Source organism: Gopherus flavomarginatus, chromosome 2, assembly GCF_025201925.1.
Source record: "Gopherus flavomarginatus isolate rGopFla2 chromosome 2, rGopFla2.mat.asm, whole genome shotgun sequence".
NCBI lineage: Eukaryota > Metazoa > Chordata > Testudines > Testudinidae > Gopherus > Gopherus flavomarginatus.
This window is the reverse complement of record NC_066618.1, coordinates 180,252,093-180,274,482: the sequence shown is the minus strand read 5'-3', so window position 1 is coordinate 180,274,482 and position 22,390 is coordinate 180,252,093. Positions and strand designations below refer to the sequence as shown.

The window sequence follows — 22,390 nt, the reverse complement described above, 5'->3', positions numbered from 1 at the left end:
TAAAGATGTTTTTATAAGAAATAAGAATGTGGGAAGATTATTAAAGGATAGATAAATTAATAGCTAAAGAAAACTACTGATTGGTAACTGAAGTGATGACAATTTAAAAATAAATGGTTTCCTATGAAAATAAGCTTGTAGAAAGCGTACAAAACTGTCTAAATGATGTGGTTTTTTAAAGCTACAAGATACCAGTCAGGTTCTAAATGTGAAAACCTAATCAAAAAGAGAGAAAAGCATCAAGATCAGACCAAGTGCATTGTACCAAGTAAGGACATTAGGTGTGTTCCCCACTGAATGCTGAAAAGAAGTGTTGTGGTAACCTGACTGATTGGATGATGGATCCATGCTGTTTCTGAGTTTCTAACACACAAAGGAATCTATTCTCCCATGGATGTACCTAACTCCTGTTAATGCTAATGGGCATTATGCATGCACGCCAATAGAATATACCCCATAATCTTCAAAGGGAAAATTAAAACCTAAAACAAATATGGCTGGCTTGGCCATGAGTCACTGCTCCCTCTCTCACACACCGAACAACTCTGTGGAAAAAGGGAACTGTGGTAACATATTTTATGTGCTTCAAAATAGTAGGTCTCAACACAGAACTTCAACCTTATAATAGAGGTTTCCACTATAAACTTAAGAGACGGCAGGCCAATTTATGTCTTTGACAACTCCTACTGTAGTTGTTAAAAAGCAATTACTTGTTTTAAAAAGCACAGTAATTGAATCTAGGGTCTGAATTAGAAGGGCTGGAGAAAAGGACTACGATTATTCTCTCTCTCCCACACTATTCCAAGTCATATTTAGATACTAGTTGAGTATGTAGTTTAACAGAAGCACATAACCACACTTGATCTTATCTAAATCATAAGACATGCAAAATAGGATAGTGAAAGTTAAGATCTACTTATTTTTTTTTTCAGAAATCACTTCAATAAGCGCCTTCATAGGATTAAAGCATCTCTTTGCTCCTTTCAGCTATCATCCATCCTAGGAGCAACAAACAAAACAGAACAAAACCAAATTCTCCCCATCTTTACCACTGATTTTTCTAAATGATTCAATCCAGCCTACAGAGGAAGAGATAATTTGGATATTTAATCAACCAAACAGATCTGCACCTTAGTCCTTAAAAAAAAATCAAAAAAAAAATCTGTCCACCTCTCCCATGTCCCAAAAAGAAACTATGTGTGAGTGAGTACTGGTGGTGGTGCTGCTGCTGCTGCTGGTGGCTCTGAAGCCGTGTAGAATTTCGTAATGGAATGTGAACTGCTCATCCGGATCTGGGCTCCAGTTCTGTCTTCTACCCAGTAAGGAGCAGGGGAGGACAAATCTGCTGAGCAAGTAGAAATACTCTCCTCCTCTTTTATAACCCATCAAGGATGCATTGCAGAGCGCAGGAAGATAATATAATTCAGAGGTTAAAAAAAAAAAAAAAAGGGAGGGAGGGAGGAGAGAGAAGGAGACAGAGGAAACTTATCAACGACATGACAAAGTTCAATCCACCACCCTCCCCTCCCTTCTCTAAAAAGTTTAAGCATCTCCAACTAGTCTCCGTCTCCCCTACTCTGCCCGACAACAAGATGTGTCTGTCTTGGGAGCACGATGTTGCACAATTAGAAAACTGAAGTTGAGTACAGAACACAAGCCACGCTTCCCACTGCTGCTTCTCCCTCCCAGCCACCCATATTACAGTGTGTAACAAGTCCAATTCTGGACATGGTGCCAAGCCCAGCCTGTGCAGGCTCATTATTTGTTAAACTGAAGGGAGAAAGAAGTGCGGGGGGCGGGAATCAGATTCTTGTAGTATTGACTACTAAGCCCAAAGGAGGAGGATCTGCATCCTCACTGCAACTCCCACTTAGCCACAGAGAGAGAAAATAGGCTGATCAACAGAAGAGAGAAGAGGAAAAAACCTCTCCCTTGCTTCTTAGCAACGATTAAGGTCGCAGTTTCCTAAGAGACGAGTCTTGACTAGTCCACATCAACATGGGGGGTGGGGGGGGGAGAAGAGAGAGAGAGAAGGGAAAAACTTTGCTTTACAAAAAGAAGTCCTTATTCCATGAGATCTTAAAACTTAAGTTATTAACACACATACAAAATTGCAACAAGAGTAAAGGATAAAAGTTGGAGCGCGAAGAAGAGAACTATGCAAGATCTGGTCCAGCAAGTGAAAGATTAGCTAATATACCCCGTTTTAAAAGAACTGGCAAAAGTAAATATGATCTGAACTATTTCCCCTATTTCGGATGCTGCCCAGGCTCCTTCCTGTACTCGTGACGATGTGTGTGTGTTTCTTTCCTCCTACAATCCACATCGCACACACACAGATGTGTCTCTGCCACAGCATAATGGCAGAGGAAAGAAAAGAAATACAAACACAACACTCCTCTTTGTTTTAATAAGTGTGAAAACTCCAGAGACTTCTTTTAAAAGAAGAGACTCAGACAGTTGGTAACTTTACAAAAACAAATAAAGGCCAGGAAGGGGAAAGGACACACATGATCATGCAAGGTCCCCACCTCTCTCCCAAGGGCGGAGGGGGGTTGAGAAGAGAGGTATCAAAGTGCAAATTAAAGACACACATGGATGCTTCATCAACGAAACAAGCTGAAAAGTTAGCAAAGAGATGTACAGAATAAAACGTTTTCTACCTTGAAAGAGGAGCCTTCATCTCACGTTTTTTTAAATCCAACTCCTCCCCCCCAAAAAAAGGGGGAGGAATAAAAATGAAAAAAGGCTAAGGGAAAGGGGAGTCTGTAGTTTAGGAGGAAGGGATGAGTTGGGTTAAAAGAGGTTTCTTCCTCGCAGCCGTATCCAAATTGCGGTGGTTGCTGGTTAAAAATAAACTTTGCAGCAGGAGGGGGAGATGATCTGGCCGGATTCCTGAGCTCAGACGGTTTAATATGGATGAGCATCAGGTCCTGCTGCAGGCAAAACGCTGCTGCTGGTGCTGCTGGTTGGTAGAGAGTCTGCAACAGGGAAGGGGAGGGGGGGAGAAGGAGCAAAGGAGAGAGAGGACAGGAGGGAGGAGCGGGAGGTGGGGGTGGAAGGGAAGAGGGAGGCTACACAAACTCATCATCATCTCCACCGCTGCCAGCCAAACTTCTTTTCTTTGCAGAAAGGAACCCAAGAAACCCTCCAACTTCTCTTTTTAAAAAGTTGATCAAAAATGAACTTTTCTCTTGAACAAAAAATTGCAACTTCCTAAACCTCTCTCTCCACCGCCCCTCCCCAAAAGTTTTTCCCCCTTAAAAAAAAAAAAGACCCTCATACTTAGCCACTGCTGCTTCTTTGTAATAGAGTTAAGAGCATAGGTAGAAAGGTCCGGTCGTACTTACGCTTGCTTTTGCTGGGGCTGGGCTGTTTGCGTCGAGACATGATGCGCTGATGATGGGTTGGTGAAGGGGGGGGGGGGAAAGAGACGCAAAGTTGTTCCGGAAAATGGAATCAAAATGGCGTTTCTGTGGATGTGCAAAGTTCATCAACTCCACAGTAACTTCCCTTCCTCCGCTTCTCCCTGAAGGGGGGAAGATGGGCACAGTTAGGGACCCCTCCACCTCTGCAGCGGTGCTGTGCGGGCGCCCCCCTCCCTCGCGCACACTGCCCCTCTCCCCCGCGCGCGCACACACTCACTCGCGGCTGTGCCTCGCTCCCTCTCACCCTGATAAGTAGACACATCACGTGTTGCTCCTGCTAGTCTCCTGGGGACGTGTTACTCGGGCTGCCGCTGCTACTATAGCAGCCTGTTGCAAGTAGCAGCATCTCTAGCTCTCCCCTCGGAGCGGGGAGGGGCTCCGCCAAGGAGAGAAGTGAGCGAAACTTTTTTTTCCTCCTCCTCCTCCTCCACCCCAGTTGCGTGGAGCCAGCTTCCTGCCTAGAAACTTTTGCGAGCTGGCAATTCCTAACTAAAGAGCCGCGGTCCCCTCTAATCGGAGGTGATTCACATCAGGAGAGAACAGGCAACTTCTCTAGCAAGTGAGAGGTGCGCGATGGGGGGGAGCTACCAGACTAGAAAGGATCTAACTAGTAATGTACCATCTGGCTGCTGCTCCCCTCCATTACAGAGATCCAGTGGTAAGGAGGAAACGCTGCTGCTGCGCAGAGCAGTTGAGTGCTGGTGGCTGATAAAGCGTCAGGGATGCAGACGGTGCAGTATCTTCGCTGAAGGGCTCGCTCTGTGTGTGTGTCTCTCTTGCTGCTTAATCCATTGTCAGCCAGGTGCCACGCATTCAGCCCGGCCGTCTAATCACTAGGAAAGGAAGAAGCCCATGTTGCCTGTTGCACTTAAGCCTGCTGCCGATGGTGCAGCAGCATTCCAAGCATTAGTACACTACGCTTCCAACCATAGGCACGATGTGCCCAAGGCAGCAGCTGACTTGCATCCTTACATACAGACATACTGTTTGAGGCTTTTAAAAGTTTTCACATATGGAGTCTGTAGACATCAGTATTCAAAAAAGAAACTAGGTGAGAGGTGAATCAACTTCTTTTCTTGTAAACAACAGAGTAGTGGTTTTTTTTTCTTTCCTAGCAGTTTGAAAACACTTTTTTAGAGTTAGTTTGGCATGCAGTACTTCAGGCTGTTGAGTTTAGGAACTAAACTGGTCTATCGTTTCACCATCAAAAATTACTGTACAGTCTATTACCGACGGGTTTTTTTTCAAATTCAAAATTTGTTATACCTGACCAAGATGAAATAAAAGTTCCAGAACTCATCATCACATACACGTAGAGACCAACATGTTATTTAGTGCAAAGTTTGAATATTATAAACTTTGAATACCTGGCTTCTTGCTAGAATCAGTTATACTCTCTAACAAAATTAAATTAAATTAATGAGCAGCGATGAGAAAAGCAGCATCAGAACAGAGAACCCATACACTATTTTACCAAAGGTAAGATTAAGAAAATTACAGACAAATTGTCATGGAAAAACAAGCCCATCAAATGTTCAGAAGTGCTCCAACTTGAATGGTGTGGCCATTTTCATGGTTTTCAAAATGAAAGTATAACTGAGAGATTTTAGCAGATTAAAGGATGATGTAGAAGTATATTTATAAACAAATTTTAGGGATTTTCCTGAAAAGCCAGGAAGAGCTGACAGTTATGGGACTGATCATAGGAATAAATAAACAGAAACATGTGGCAACCCTCTGCACTGGAATCTCAACTGAAAAAAAAAGTCTATGAAAAAAGAAAAATTAAGAATATTTCTGGAGTATGCCACAAGGAGTAGATGCGGAACCAGTTCATTCTTTCAGGAAGTGGTTTTTATTACAATTCTTAAACTAGTAAAGCAATGTCTTTGAAGTATCTTTTTGAATTAAGAGAGCAAATATCACTTTTGCTAGAAATTATTTATAGGACACGAGCAGTATTTGAAAAGGAGTATCAAAGGTTTTAAAAAATAAAGAGTTAGACTGAAGACAAACCGCTTGCATCTGTTTATTAAAACTTGGTTTTATATTCTCACAAAGAAAACATTTCAGTAGGAAAGGTAAGCTAAATTTCATGTGTGTGTGTGTTATGAAGTCAGTGATTACATCTTGTGACGAGCAGCCTTTCACTTGTAAGATATCAGTAATATATAAAGCTCTCTATTGTGTCATTCTTCCTTGAAAAGCTTTTTAAAATTGTGGGTCAAAAAGTGTGTGTAAAGGAGTCTATTATATGTGCTTCAACAAAATTAAGTATAGTTTACATAAGGAATTATGAATCCTTTCCCAAACTCTAAATAAAACCAATGAAATTCTATGAAAGAGTTCTGGTAGCCTCGTAAATGTGCAAATGTGAAACCTAATCATGTAATCAGAAGATGACAATAATGACAATGACAGAAGATGACAATGAAGTCTTAATATATTACAGTTGGGACAGTGGTTTCTGTACACAACTGATATTTTAATCAGTTAAATGTACAGTGACATGAAAATATAACAGTATATATATACACATGGTAAGCATTATTATTTCAAACTTTGTTAACACAGAGTTAAGACTGCCTCCAGATCAGTAACTAAAATTCAGAGACTCTTGTAATAAGATATTAGTTTATGCTAAAAAAACAAACATTGGAATGTATGAGAATTCTAAAGGAAGATTCATATTTTATCAAAATCAACATGGGAAATCATGGAGAAACAGTGTTAAAAGTGCCCTGAACTTCTTTATTCTGCACCATTATCCCCACCATCAAATGCACTATCTAACTATGGTAGAAGAAATGTGTCTGTGATAAGTACATATTGTAGTATTCTTCCAAACTCAGCCCATAAAACAAGCTCTACCTAGTTGTGATGCCAAAATGAGATGACATGCACAGTGTATTGTTCAAAATACAGTCTTGCATGATTTGCTTGGTTGGATTCCACTTTAGGGGAGATCAGATGTCCTACTAATCTTTGCTTAGTTCTTTCTTGATTATTGGAAACAATAACAGGTACCGCCTTTTATATGTGCTTTGATTAGCAGTGAAATAGTTAACTGTAGACATTTAAATGATCATAATTGGGTATCTGAGTTATCACTTCATTGAGATGAATGGGAATAGTTCACACTTCTCAGAGCTATTATTCCATGCTCTCTACAGATTGAGGTGGACATCAATAACCAGGAGTGAGATTCCATTGGGGATGTCTTCACTGCACTGTACATTTATAGATGGTCTTTGGCCCAAAGGGCTTGTCTACACAGAGTTTCTGTACAATAGAGGGTTGCACTAATTTAACTGCATCAGTTTATAAACCCAATATAATTCAATTGGTGCAATTCCCTAGTTTGGATGCAGTTATACTGGTATAAATAGTCTTATGTATGTATAATTTATTTCTGTATACTTACCAAAATATGTTATACCAATATAAGCAACTTTATACAAATACAATTGCAGCTACACTAGGGGTTGCACTGATTTAAATCAATTTAGTTAAATCAATTAAAAAACTGCATGCAGATGAGGCCAAAGTATTTGTAATATAAGAGTTTGTAATCTAAGGCCTTGTTTACGCACAAATTTACATCGGTTTAGATAAACTGGTTTAGTTAAATTGAGGCAAACCCTGGTATGGAAACTCTTAGTTGGTGCTGACAGTATAACCTCTGTATGACTCACCTGAGACCAATATCTCTATGATAGTCTCATGTGGAGGCTTGTACCATCTCTCTGTAAAAACTCTGTCCCATCCTTATTCAATTTTATAGACATCATGGACTCTTTAATCAACCTTGAAAGATGGATGTTTTCTTGAGTGGATAGACAAAACAGAATAATATATTTACACCCAAACAACTGTATCCAATCCAGCAAACCCTGAAATCTAGTATACAGTTGTGGATTAGATATTGGTTTGGTCCATGCAGCTATTATAATGCTCTCATAGGAAAAATGAGAGGATTTTAATGCTTATAGTAGCCTATGCAAATACAGCAGGTCAAAAAATTCCTAGTTTAGATTTTTTTTAACAAAAAAAGGGGGAGGGGGCATTTCGTTAAAAATTTCATAAACAAACAAAACCCAACATCTGTTTTCTGATCTGTTCTGTATGCAGGTATTATGACACTTGCATAGGCCAAAGCATAGAATATTGGGTGGAAGGTACCTCAGGAGGTTATCTAGTCCAACCCCCTGCTCAAAGCAGGACCAATCCCCAGACAGATTTTTGCCCCAGATCCCTAAATGGCCCCTTCAAGAGCTGAACTCACAGTGCTGGGTTTAGCAGGCCAATGCTCAAAGCACTGAGCTATCCCTCCCCCAGTTTACATAAGCCTTATCTAATAACTCTAAAAAATCTAACACCAACTTTCCAGAAATAGTCAAAAGTGCCTGTTTTTATCAAGTCAAGAGATTAAACCTGATTTTGAGTTATCATAAAGTTAGAATAATTTACTTTTCAAGCTCTCTCATTTTACCTCATGCTTTCAAAACAAAAAAAACCCCACAAAATGCAGCATCCTCTGATTTTGGACCATGCATGTGGACTTCCAGGTAAATGGTTGAGTTTTGATGAAGCATGACATCAACACTGAGCACAGACTGGAAGGTCTTCAGAGGCAGGCACCATGTCTTTACCCACTATATAAAATGCACCATGCACATCCATGGTTGTATAAACAAATGTTAAATATAATGAACTATACCACAAATATATAAACAACTGTTTTATAAATCTATTACAGGCTTTCCTACATTATTAATTTGATTAAAAGCATCAGGGATGCAGCTACTCTTGCTGATATGAGAGCCAGTTGTTCCCATCCCAGTGGAAGAACAACTTTGCCCCACCCTCAGTTTAAATATCAGAGAGGCTGATTCAAGTTATTCAGCGAGAGCAGAAAAACAGGATATGTAACTGTATAAAGGCCACAGTTAAATGATGCTGTGATGTCTTGAAGCAAAGAGATTGAAATGAGCATTTGCACTGAGAGAAGAAGATAAGGGTTATCTAGTAACTCAGAAATTTTATTCTGATTAGATATTATCAGTATTCGCTACTTAGGCCACAGAACTTGGAAATTACTTCGCCACATAAATGTTAGTATTTTCAACCTTAACACGCCACTTGGAGTCATATCACTCCTTAATAAATCATTCCTCACACCAGTTTGAACTATTTTACCACATTAAATGGAGAGTGTTGAGCCAAGTTTGGTCCAAAATGTTGGCCCTGACTTTACAATACTTAAGCTGCATTCTAATGTAGCGGATGGGGCATCTACAGAGAGCCAGTGATCCTTGGCCATCTGACCTCAGGTTCAGTGGAAGTTAAAGCAGCTGGGGCCATACTTTAGCTTCTGCTACTGAATGAAGGTGATGCCAATAGAGGCCTTGGAGCACTGTGGGTTCCACCATGCTCCACCTGCCACCCAGCCAACATGCAGGGATCAGAGGCATAATTACACAGTGCAAAGTGAACTCGAAGGATTAGCGAACCCAGCCACTGAAGTTTTCAGAAATAAGCTTTTATAAAATATAAGACCAAGAGAAATGCTTCCTTGAATTCCTCTACATTTCAACCAGGTCTTTTTAAAAAAACTAAAACAAATAAGCATGCACTCTGGTTTTTGCATAGCTGCAGTATTCTAGTCTAAGTTATATTGACTAGAAACAAAAGTACAACTGACTAATGTGTGTTCATTGTCCAAGATGGGAACAATGCAAAAAGCAATCAGACAGCACACATGGTGAAAAGTTCAATAAATATTTTGTTAAATTTTTTTAATTAAGCCTTATTAATTTCAGCAACAGAAAACCAGAGTCATACAAACAATACTATTTAAATAACAACACTTAGGTCTTATCTAGCACTTTTCAAGTCTCAAAGCACTTTACAAAGGAAGTATCATTATCTGCATTTTACAGATGGAGAAACTGAGGCACTTAGATGTAAAGTGACTTGCCCGAGGTCACTCAGCAAACCAGGGACAGAGCTGGGTATAGTTACTTCCAAGCCAGTCCTAGCTTTATCCACTAAGCCACACTGCCTCCATTTAGTGGACAAAGTATTAGCAGCAAATCATGTGAAAGTTATTTTCAACATATGGTATTTTAGTCATAACACAAACAAAATGCAAAAAAAATCTAATATTAAAGACCATATCCTTGGCCTCACTGAGTCTCCTTTGAGCCATTTCAGCACTGCAAAGCAGTCTTAAAACTGGCTTACCTGGGCAGCTGAGGATTCCTCCTCTTGTATAGGGAATCCTCTAGCAGTACTCAGACAATGTTACGGGCTCTATGACACTTCTCCCCTCACAGCCCAGAACCTGAAGGGTATACTGGGAGTCGGAGCCATAACTAGGGATTTTTGACCCCGAGGCAAGAGACGGGGAAGGGACCTGCTGCTGAATTGCTGCCATTCTTCAGCAGCAACTCAGCAGCAGGTCCTTCCCTCTGAGAGGGACTGGGGGTCACGCCGCCGAATTTCTGCTGAAGAGCTGGATGTGCCGCCCCTCTCCCTTGCCGACGACCAGTGGCAATTTGGGGGTGGGTCCCTCAGTCCTTCTCGGAGGGAAGGACTTGCCACCGAATTGCCGCCAACGGAGAGACTTTCTGCACCCCTCACTCACCTTGCCCTCATTACGGTGCTGCTGGGAGAGAGGTCCAAGTACTGTTCTCCAACAATCCCTAGCTGCCAGAACAGCCCCCTGGGACCTGTTGAAGCTAGGTGCAAATTAAAGCACCTCTGAGACTGCTCTAATGTATGAGGAGCTGAAATAGCCCAATATTGGGAGAGTGTAAAAGCAGCATAAAGTTCTTCTTTCCCCTACAGCTATACTTTAGGTTCTGCCTTGAGCAGAATTTGGCCAGGTGTCTAGCCCTGAGCATACAATAGCTAATCATGTGAAGAACTAGAAAAAAAAAAAAGAGAAAAGAAAAGAGCCATCTATACAGTGCATATTTGGACAGAGGTAACAATGACTAATGAGGTAATGGTCCTGAGCCTTTTCTGGAGTATCTCAGTCTCTGAGACTAACACATCCAATAAACTATTGGACACTGTGTCCCAGATACACTGATAAAGAACGGCCAAAGTGATAGCCGGTCAAGTTATATATCCATAAGTCTAACAATTACTGCCCTCTTTAGAAGAATAATTTTATACAACCAACAACAGTGGCTTAGAATAGGATTATTAGTTTTAATAATCTGAAAAAAAAAAAAAAAAGAACCTGGTAATGTCCCTTTAGACATAATGAATTTCCTAACAATGTTTTCAAACGTATAATCTACCTAATGTCCAGTATCGATTTTTAAAATGTAATATGAAAAATTATATGCTAGCTATTTGGCATTTACATTCTCTAGCAATCTCCCTGATCACCAACATAAGACTCAGAAATAGCCTGTACAGCCTGGGGTGAATCCAGAACCTTCTGCTTCTTTTAATACTTCTGAATTGTCATCATGTACCTTGTCACCAGGCAGTGTCATCATGTTTAAATAAACCAAGTTAGGGTTTTCCCACAACTAGTTGATTTGATAGTGAACATGACTTGTTCTTGTCTGTATTGACCAGGCAATACTGGTCAACATCACAATATCTAACTGATTAGTAAAACTCATATTTAAATTTCTGAGTGAAGACAAACTATAAGAGAGCTGTGTGTTTAGCCAGAGCCTGTTTGCTTAAGTGGGGTGTTGATTATGAAGCCTGGCAATGACAATTTACATGCTGACATTAACTATTTCACTGCTAGTCATTTAAGGCCTGATCCAGCAACACTGACATCAGTGAGAACAGGAACAGAACTTTAAGCAGAGATATCCAGCTAATGAGTTGCCCAATGTGCTTGGATATAATAGATGGTTAGAGAAATGAAAAATACTTGTATCGTTTTATTCATCCTCTGAGGCTTCCTTGCAGTATCAGGGGTGTAGACAACTTTGGTTTATTTGGGGGTGGGGCTAGAACTAGTAATAAAATAATAACTGTTGAATATGGCTTCAATGAGCAGTTTGGTTCCGTAACTAAAGTGAGCTAAAAGAACTTCTGTTCCAAAGTCAGTGTTTCCTTTATTTACTAAGGCAATCTCTAGCTTCTCCAGTGCTTTGTTCAGTTTCGTTTTAAATGGTCTCAGTTATGGAGCTTCAACCAGTTCCCTTGGAGACTGATTCACAGTCTGACAGATCTCACGGTTAGGGGCTGTATCCTGATTTTTGCAGCCTATATTTTTCTTTTCTTAACTTCATGCCACAACTATCTATAGCTCAGGGCTCTAAGGGTATATCTGCACTGCAATTAAAAACCCACAGCTGGCCCATGCTAGCTGACTTGGGTTCATGGGGCTTGACTCAGGGGGCTGTTTAATTGCAGTGTAGATGTTCAGGCTCGGGCTGGAGCCCGGTCTCTAGGACCCTATGAGGTGGGAGGGTCCCAGAGCTCAGGCTGCAGCCCAAACTCAAACGTCTATACCTCAATTAAACAGCCTGTTAGCCCGAGTCAGCTGGCACAGGCCAGCCATGGATGTCTAATTGCAGCGTAAATATACCCTAAGAGAGCAGATAGAGATGTGGGGAAGGACAGCCAGAGCAGTCAGCCGAAGAGATGGAGGAAGCAGGCTGAGAGGGAGCCACAAAGGAAGGAAGAACGGAAAATAGGGGCCACCAGCCATAAGAAGAGTGGAGAAATGGGAAGTGAGGCAGCAGTCATGACAGCAGATAGGAAGCCTCAAGGCAAGAGAACAAGAAAGCAGGGCAGCAGCCTTTATGGGGAGCTAGTGTAGGGAATATGAAAGTGGGGGGAGGGGATAGCAGCTAACAGGATTTGGGGCAAGGGAAGCCTTAGAAAGGTGAGGAAAGGAACTTCCAAGAATGATGGCAAAGGGAAAGCAGTGGGCCTCACCTTCAGTAGTAATAGGGGAGCCACCCAATGAAGAGAGTTCCACCACTCTTTGCCTCATGTTTTGTGTCTGTTTACACCACAGACAAATTTGTCTCCAGAGTTTATAGACTGTTTCTAGAACTCTTATTTTAAAAATAAAATGCCTTCAGGGAAAGAAAACTTGAAATTTAAAAACAATTCTAGTACTAACAATCTGTGGATGTTAGGAATTAGGTAAATTTGAAATGGATAATTCACAGCTGGAAATAATGCTGAATACAAAATTTTGTCCATTCCCTCATCCTCCTCAGCTTCTTTCTCAATGGAATTCTAGATCCTGGCTCCTCCCTGGGAAGCTGTACAGGAGCTGGTGGCCTTCCTAATCAGAATCTGGAGCCATATTTATCATTCATTTTTTCATTTACTTCTTTGGCCAAAAGGGACTGTGCACTGTCTGAAATGAAACTGGAAAAAAATATGGCTACCAAATACACCGGAGTGAGATGATCCCTGACATGCTACATAGTGTGCAATTAAAGAAATGGAAATTTGAACTCTAAACAAATATTTTCAAATAATGGAGCACAAACTGGAGCCTTTTGCTCAAGACTCCAAATCACCACCTCGGAATCAGTCTGTTTAAATACTGCATGCACCTGTTGCTTAAAGATTTAAGGATGAAGTAATTCAAGACTAATATCTCAAAACAAAAAAAAATCTGAACTCCTAGCACTTTAAAAACAATTCTTTGGGACCTTTTATGATCTGACAAATAAACCTTTGTGTCTCCTTCACTTGTTTGTGAAATCATCTCAACAGCTGGTTTTGAATTAGATGACAACTTACTAGAGAAATGTTTTTTCACAAAAAAATTGTTGACAAATGTACATATTCAGTTTATGCTGGTCATTTTATTTGTTCTCCCTCTCCTCCCCCCGCTTCTCAACAAAGAGTGGACCCATGAGATCTTGACTAATGATACTGATTGTGTTACTGTGTCTCATTTCTCTCTCATGCTGTTGAAGATTAACTTTAGAATCCCTTTTAGTGACAAATTGTCACTCCACAGTTGTTATTATAGTTCTATGGAGTTATTTATTATAAATACAATATAAGATAAAAAAGTACTGAGAATGATGCCTATTGTAATTATATGTGCTGAAAGAAATGGTATAAAGGTGGCAATCTGGGACAATGGGGGAAGAGGAGGAGATTGTTAATGAGCTTGATGGCACCATGGATTAGAACTTTTGCCTCTGGAGACCTGGATGCAATTCATTCTAGTCTCTGCTGGGGGGTTATGCACATGTTAAAAAAACACCACCCGCTGAAGGATGCTGACATCCTCCAAGCCGAGAAAATAGGAACACTAAATACAGCATGAAAATGTTGAGCAAGCAGCAGCTAAGCTAACAAAGAGATGCAATGTTGATTGCTATCCTACCGCCTGTTCTTTTACTTTTTTTTTTCCACATTTAGTCTTATGATGGTATTTATTCTGGTGATGCCATATGTCATAGAGATATATTATACGGTTTTAGGTAGCGTATAGTTTGCTAAGTGATGTGAAAATATGACTTGTGGCTTTTCCTGTAATTGCAATTGATTTACCTCAAAAGACCTGTGTAAACTCCAGCCTACTGTTTTCAAAGCATAGCTTGCTTCAATAAAATGACTGTTTACAAAACAAACCAACCCACAGATCCACCACCCAGTTTGACACAATTCACTCTGATTTTCACTCTTTGCTAAGGAAAGTCTTGGGACTGGATCTACAAATGATGTTTCAGGTGTAGACTGAAGATGACTGAAATAGCTATATAGAGGGAATTTACATGGTGCGTACTTGCACTACCATAGCCTGACTAACCCTGCTGTTCTTAGTCCCTCATTATTATGAAAAAAAATTACCAAACCAAGCTTAACAGAAGAAAATAAGAGTATATTGCCTATAACTAGGAGCTACGGCAGGATCTGGTGTTAGCCTGTTGGTACTAGTCAGACAAAAATAGTTTAGACAGCTCGGACAATTGTGGAGTTAAGATAAAGTAGGTTAGGAAAGGTATGAAGTAGTTCAATGCACAAGAGTAAGCAATGACTACCTTTAGACATGATTACTTGGCCAGTTTTTAGGCTAGTGATGACAGCAACAGATAAGGTAAAACAAAAAGGAGAAAAGCAAAATTACTTGTACACAAATGACAGAAGCATATGCAATCAGGGCCTGGCCTACGCTTATAAATTAGATCAACCTAGCTGTGCTGCTCAGGACTGTGAAAAATTTCGTTCCCTGAGCGCAGTACTGGGCTCAACCTAACCCCTGGTGCAGACTATGGTTTAGGTCAGTAGTCCCCAACCTTTTTGTGGCCAGTAGCACATTTATGTTTTTAGAACAGCGTGGCAGGCGCCAACAATTTTGCAAGGCTTATTTTGTACATTAAATAATATGGAAAACATCATATTTAATATTACATAATATATGAATCCATAAGATAAAAAGGGTAATTTTACATGTAAAAGGTATTAATGAAATTATTTGGCAATTATTCTTTCACCTTGCCATGTGAATTTGCTCTTTTTTATCTACCTGTACGAAAAATTAAGGAGTTATTACAAAATAAATATCATAAACAGTTTTCATCTTATGTATTTTTAAAAAGTAAAACATTGTTGAATTGCTGGTCCAAATATATTTATAATTCTTACTTTAACATAGAATGAAACCTACAGCCCTGGAGTTCTCTGTCCCCGGCAGGTGCGGGGCCGCGGCTTCTCTCCAGCTTAACACACGGCCTCATGCCTGCCAGGGACTGAGAACACCTGCACCCACAGCCCCAGAGTTCTCTGTCCCCAGCAGGGGCAGGGCCGAGGCTTCGAAGCTGGAGAGAAGCCGCAGCCCAGCGCCTGCTGGGGACAGAGAACACCAGCGCCTGCAGCCTACAGCCCCAGAGAAGCTGGAGAGAAGCCGCAGCCCAGTGTCTGCCGGGGACAGAGAACACCAGTGCCCGCAGCCTGCAGCCCCAGAGAAGCTGAAGCCCTGTGCCTGCCAGGGACAGAGAACACCGGCACCTGCCAGGGACAGAGAACACTGGTGCCTGCACCCTGTGGGCCCCGGAGTTCTCTGTCCCTGGTGCGGGGCTACGGCTTCTCTCCCCTGCCGGGCACTAGGTGGGCGCACATAAATGCCCCAGCGGGCGCCATGGCGCCCACGGGCACCGTGTTGGGGACCACTGGTTTGGGTTGTGGAAGAATTCTTCTGTCAACCAACCTACTGCTTCTCAAGGAGGTGGATTAACTACAGCAGTGGAAAAACCCTTTTCATTGATGTGTGAAGTGCCAACACTATGGCGTAAAGCTTCAGCGGCATAGCTGTTCCACTATAGTGGCTGTAGTGTAGACTTGCCCAAAGACTGCTGAACTGGGAGTTACATGCTTTCTAGAAGTAAGATATTATTAAAATATGGCCATAGATGGGGAATGATGGGGAGCTTAATATACAAGGATATGCGACAGGTAATAGCTCTAACTTGTACTGAATTGCCTGTGTCTGAATTAGGGAGCCAGAACTGGCTCCCAGTGGCCACTCCTCTATACTATATTTAAGCATCGTTCGGACTTGGTGGTAAATTGGGGCCAAGGTCTTTAATTACATAGCCACATACTATTTCTCAAAGTATGATATAAAAGCAAGCCTTTTTTTCCCCTATAAACTTGGGAATGTGTAGCATCTTGTCATTTTTTTCATCATCATCATTTTAGGCTAGAACTTTGATCCTTGGAGACTGTCATTATTCAGCTAGTAACAGTGATAACACAGTAAAAACTATTTTTACAAACTATCTTTGTATGTATATCTATGGTGTCAAAGGGCTTATGGTTGTCACCCACCCTGGTTATCTTGGGACAGTTCTGTATGATGGGAACTTCACAAAATTAAGGGGCTCTAACATATCTTTGGGGATCAGTACAGCATGATATAAGGATACAATTCATGTTCATGGATTGTGAATTGACAATTTTCTCCCAAAATGTAAAAGGTTACAACACTGTGGCTTTTCTGGAATGCTAGGAAATGAGGCAAGTATGATAAATAAGTTGAAAGACAGATCATATACCAGGGGTGGCCAGACTGTGGCTTGCAAGCCACATACAGCTCTTTCACAGTTAAAGTGTGGCTCTCGGAGCCTCTCCCTGCCACCCCTCCCCACCTGCCAGACTGGGGGAGAGGGAGCTCGGTACTTCTGCCTTACAGCAGGGTGGTGGAGTAGGAGCTTCTGCCCAGCAGGGAGGGGGTCTCAGGCTTTAGCCCCACAGGGCACACCTGCCTGTGCTCTTGGCTTCAGCAGGGGCAGGGCTAAAGCACCGAGCCCCAGCAGGTGTTTCCCACATGGCTGAAGCCCCAAGCTCCAACAGGTGTTCCCCGGCTCTCGAACTTCTGAAGATTGTTGTATGCAGCTGGTAGGCTCAGTAAATTTGGCCATAGAGTTTAGAAACCATAGTTCTTACTCAAACTATTCAAATGGCATAATTTACTGGAGAAAGCACACATACAGGATTTGTCATACGAATCTGAACAACTGGTCTGTTGTCAAGTCAGACAACCTGCTTCTGGTAGTGACCTATACCTCTAATAGAAAAGAAAAAAAGCAGGCCAAGATTTTCCAGTTTAGGTGCTGGTAGTTAGGCACACAACTCCCAATTTGATAGGCTTGATTTGCAGAGGTGTTGAGCACTTGCATTATTCCAGTGGGTGCCATGTACCTCTGAAAATCAAGTCACTTATTTACACACCTAAATGAGAGCTAGAGGCCTAACCATAGTCACCAAACTTGAAAATTCATGTCTTAATACATATAACCAATTGTGCAATCACTGGTAAATAAGGGAGGGGAAAATCCTTCCAGACCCTTGCAGTGATTAGCTGATGTCCTAAAGTGAGAGATTTGATTATTGCTATCTTAGACTGTAGAATGACAAATGTTGTTAATAATAATATTACCTACTCTCCTTGTAACTCCTGGAAGGCTGACTTTGATTAAATGTGATAATACTGTAAGGAATTTTGTTTAGAATACTATATAGTTTTTGAAATCTGCCACAGAGAAAAGGGAAATATTTGAGAAACAATTACAAAGAAAACATATTAAATTCCTCCCAGTTAAGCCTAAATGGTGGGGAAGGCTTATAGAGGCCAATGTGCTTAAGCCAAGATGTAAAAAGTAGCATAAAGAATAAAGAGAAGGCTTTTAAAGATACAAGTAATCTGATGAGGAGATGGTTTGAGAAACCCATAAAAGAAGACTGAATGATGCAAGTTTAAAGGATACATAAATCTTTTTAAAACATCATTTTAAAATATATATTTGATTAATATCAGAGGGGTAGCCGTGTTAGTCTGGATCGTAAAAGCAGCAAAGAGTCCTGTGGCACCTTGTAGACTAACAGACGTTTTGGAGCATGAGCTTTCGTGGGTGAATACCCACTTTTCGTCGACAAAAGCTCATGCTCCAAAACGTCTGTTAGTCTATAAGGTGCCACAGGACTCTTTGCTGCTTTTATTTGACTAACGTTTTCTTCAATTATATTTCACAGGAGACAGAACACATTAGGGATGTGGAGACAGGATAATGAAATGATCTACAAAACAGGCTATTTGCTATTGCCTTTATGCAAAAAGAAGAGGATGGAATCAGCTATCTATGACAGGAATCCTCTTTTCTGGTATGGTGAGCAAAAGTCAATGTGCACACAACAATGTTAAAAAGACTGGGTAGTAAACATACCAAATAACACACATTCATGAGCTGTATGCAAATGGTTTAAAAAGAAATCCTACAACATGAGCAAAATGTTAGCTGAATGCTTCTGAATAACAGAAAAGTCTATGGATTATTAACTTAAAACTTACAGGGTCTGTATTTTGTTCCAGGATTCCACTATGGAAATCTAGATTCTGAATGATGACTCAAGATGCATTATGTTAGTAATGTCTCATCAATACAGCCCCATCGCAAACTGGAGAGAGCCAATACACAGAAAGGCAAGTGTTGTCTTCTTACAACAGTGTGTTGTTAAGAACATAAGAACTGTCATACTGGGTCAGATCAATGGTCCATCTAGGCCAGTATCCTGTCTTCCAATAAAAGCCAGTTGGTGTCAGATGCTTCTGAGGGAATGAACAGAACAGGGCAATTATCAAGTGATCTATCCCCTCTTGTCCAGTCCCAGCTTCTGGCAGTCAGAGGCTTAGGGACACCCAGAGCATGGGGTTGCATCCATGATCATCTTAACTAATAGCCATTGACGGACCTATTCTTTTGGTCTTCACAACTGACCATTTATTCCTACCCTTTGTTTATCTTTTGACCAGTTGTTGATTCATGAGAGGACCTTCCCTCTTATCCCGTCACTGCTTGTACCTATTTTGCTTAAGAGCCTTTGTCAAAGGCTTTCTGAAAGTCCAAGTACACTATATTCACTGGATCACCCTTGTCCACGTTTGTTGACCCCTCGAAGAATTCTAACAGGTTGGTGAGGCATGATTTCCCTTCACAAAAGCAGTGTTGACTCTTCGCCAACATATCATGTTAATGTACGTGCCTGATAATTCTGTTCTTTATTATAGTTTTAATCAGTTTGGCTGGTACTGAAGTTAGGCTTACTGGCCTGCAATTGCTAGGATCACCGCTGGAAACTTTAAAAATTTGCTGTTACATTAGCTGTCATCTGGTACAGAGGCTGATTTGATGATAGGTTCCATACCACAGTTAGTAGTTACCCACTTTCATATATGAGTTCCTTCAGAACTCTTGAGTGAATACCATTTGGTCCTGGTGATTGATCATTGTTTAATTTATCAATTTGTTCCAAAAGTTCCTCTACTGACCCCTCAATCTGGGACAGTTCTTCAGATTTGTCACCTAAAACAAATGACTTAGGTGGGAGAATCTCCCTCACATTCTCTGCAGCGAAGACTTATGCGAAGAATTAATTTAGCTTCTCTGCAATGGCCTTGTCCTCTTTGAGTGCTCCTTTAGCACCTCAATTTTCCAGTGGCTGCACTTATATGTGGGGTATACATATAGTTTGAGCCTCTATTATGATGTTTTTTAAAAGTTTCCACACAGCTTGCAGGCATAGGCATTTCACTCTTGTGACTGTTCTTTTTAATTTCTGTTTACCTAACTTCCTAATTTTTGTATAATTCCCTCTTTTGAAGTTAAATGCTAATGTGGTGGGTTACTTTGTTGTTTTCCCCTCTACAAGGATGTTAAATTTAATTAAATTATGGTCACTATTACCGAGCGGTTCAGCTATATGTACCTCTTAGGCCAGATGCTGTGTGCCCCTTAGGACTAAACCGGGAATAGCCTCTCCCCTTGTGGGTTCCAGGACTAGCTGATCCACAAAGCAGTCATTAATGGTGTCTAGAAATTTTATCTCTGCATCCCATCCTGAAGTGACATGTTCCCAGTCTATACGGGGATAGTTGAAATCCTCCATTATTGTGGTGTTTTCTGTTTTTGTATCTTCTCTGATCTCCCTGAGCATTTCACAGTCACCATCGCCATCCTGGTCAGGTGGTTGGTAGTATATCCTACTGCTATACTTTTATTATTCAAGCAAATCATTTCTATCCACAAAAATTTGATTCATTTAAGATTTTTACTATATTTGACTCTATGCTTTCTTTCACATATAGTACTCCCCCACCAGTGTGATCTACTCTGTCACTCTTATATATTTTGTGCCCAGGTATTACCTTGTCCAAGTTTCTGTGATGCCTAATATAGCAATATTCTCATTTAATAGCAAGCACTCAAGTACAACCATCCAAGTGTTTAAATTTTTTGCATCTGTATACAAGGACTCTTAAAAGTTGTCAATACTTAGTTGTCTGCCGTCATCTAATGTAACTGAATTGGACTCTTTTTCATTTGACTTTTTCTCTTCAGCTCCTACCTGTACTTTATCAACATCTATCCTTTCCTCTTTACTAGAGTATCCCCTTTAATAAATCCTCCCCTAAGGGATGTGCTTATCTGAAGTGTGTGGTCCTCTGCAGCTGTCGGCTTCCCCTCAACCCTTAGTTTAAAAATTCCATTGCGACCTTTTTAATTTTACATGCCAGCAACCTAGTTCCATCTTTGGTATAGGTGGAGCCCATCCTTCCTGTATAGGCTCCTCCTTTCCCAAAAGTTTTCCCAGTTCCTAATAAACTTAAATCCTTCCTCCCAACATCATCTCATCCACGCATTGAGACAATGCAGTTCTGCCTATCTAACTGGCCCTGCATGTAGAACTGAAAGCATTTTAAAGAATGCTACCATGGAAGTCCTGGACTTTAATCTCTTCGCAGCCTAAATTCGGCCTCCTGGACATCTCTCCTACCTTTCCCTATGTCACTGGTACCTACATATATTCCGACCTCCGGCTCCTCCTCAACATTGTATATTGGTTCTGCAGAGCTTAATTTTAATATTAGTATTTTATACCATTTGAGATTTAAAATGACCTTGCAAACCAAAATCCGACCAAGTATTTACCTGACCCCTTTAGGCACAAGCACTATGCTGTCGTAAGGTTCTGTAGTGATATGGTGTCACTAGCATCTATGGGAGCAGGAAATGTGATCCAGCACAAGGCTGGTCACCACAGGATCTTAAAAATCAGTGTCAGTCTAAGGAGGGTAAGTTTTAAATGAATAATGTGCAGCACATACCTCTTAGCCTGCTGGGAAGGCATTCAGTATATATCTCTAAAGTTATGGAATTTGCATATCCATTTTATGTTACCTTTAGCCAAAAGGAGGCTATAAATTAGGAAATTTCAGATACCTGGTTAATTAAAACTGGCTCTAGTGTCAGTCTTTAAAAAAAAAAGGGGGGGGCATGAACAGTGACATGGATTTCACAGAGGGATTTGCACTGAAAAATCACCATGAGTGTCTCAAGAAGCAATCTAGATGTCAAGTTATGCATGTATATGTAGACTGGGTTTACCAATATGGGAATGGGGCAGACCAGCTGATGTATCTAAATGGCTGAAAGTGTGCTAAAAATAGAGTTGTGGCGGGGTCAGTGGCAGGAGGGAATAGCCACCTGAGAACGTACACTTCCAAGACTTAACACATACCTGAGGCAGTTAGCCCTTCACGCCACCGCAACTACACTGTATTTCAGTGTGCTTGCTCGATGAGAGCTAGTGTGAATATGTCTCCTTGAGCTGCAAATCCCACCCCCAGCTCAAAGTGTAGACATGCCTATAGTTAAACCAGTAAAAGCCCTAGCATGAATGCAGTTATACTGGTCCAAGGTACTTTTATACCAGTATAACTTCATAGACTTGCAAGCTTGGGCTTTTATTGGATAACTTTAAGTATAAATCAGCCAGAGACTAAATCTGAGTCTTGCAGTTTTCACAGCATGTTACTGTTTCTGCAGGTGAAAGAAAATAAGAGAGACAGAATATGGATCTGACAATGTAGTAAAATTAAGGGGCTTTAATGAGAGAGCTCCATTTTTAGAAGGAATTCCTCCTTTCCTAATGTTATGTAATGGCACCTTCAAAATGCTAATAAATATTAATATACTGTTCTCGGGTCCATTCACAAAAGAATTGTCAACTATGGTCATCCAAACAATTTATAAATAGGTGTGAAGAAGGGGTTGACAGTTTCCTAGAGAGGAGCTGTGGGCTGAAGCATACAAGGGGAGCAGTGGTGGATTAATTCACGGGACCCCAAAGGCCTGCGCCCACGGGCCTTGGCCAATTTCGGGGCCCCCGCAGGAGCACTGGAACCTGTGTAGAAGAAGGAGAGCCACTGGTGCTGGAACTGTGGCTCCATCCCTTGCTCCTCTTCTTCCCCCCAAGGTCCCATCCCTGAGCAGGCCAGAAGCCATTGCCAGGCAATGGTAAGAGTTGCCCAAAGTCTTTGCTGCTGTGGGGAGCTCTGGACCCTTCAACTGCTCAAGAGCAGCCCCTGGCCCAAGTCCCTACAACCTGGGGCATGCCGCGGGTGGAGGGTTCAAGGCACCCCACAGCAGCCTGGGCTCCCT

At 41.2% G+C, this 22,390-nt stretch overlaps 1 protein-coding gene and 1 long non-coding RNA gene across 2 annotated transcripts in view; one reads left to right on the top strand and one right to left on the bottom strand.

Annotated features, from left to right (window-relative positions):
- The window catches only part of RREB1 (ras responsive element binding protein 1), a 142,263-nt gene extending 138,603 nt beyond the window's left edge, over nucleotides 1-3,660 (bottom strand). The window contains 3 exon segments of the mRNA XM_050939820.1: nucleotides 3,351-3,428; nucleotides 3,431-3,529; nucleotides 3,646-3,660. Coding sequence (XP_050795777.1) covers nucleotides 3,351-3,428; nucleotides 3,431-3,494 — 142 coding nt within the window. The 5' untranslated portion in view covers nucleotides 3,495-3,529; nucleotides 3,646-3,660.
- Nucleotides 3,661-3,677: 17 nt separating this feature from the next.
- LOC127045026 (uncharacterized) lies at nucleotides 3,678-20,455 on the top strand. The gene is made up of 3 exons (XR_007772594.1): nucleotides 3,678-3,994; nucleotides 17,925-18,053; nucleotides 18,262-20,455. It is a non-coding gene; the product is annotated as an uncharacterized LOC127045026 (long non-coding RNA).
- Nucleotides 20,456-22,390: the final 1,935 nt, after the last annotated feature.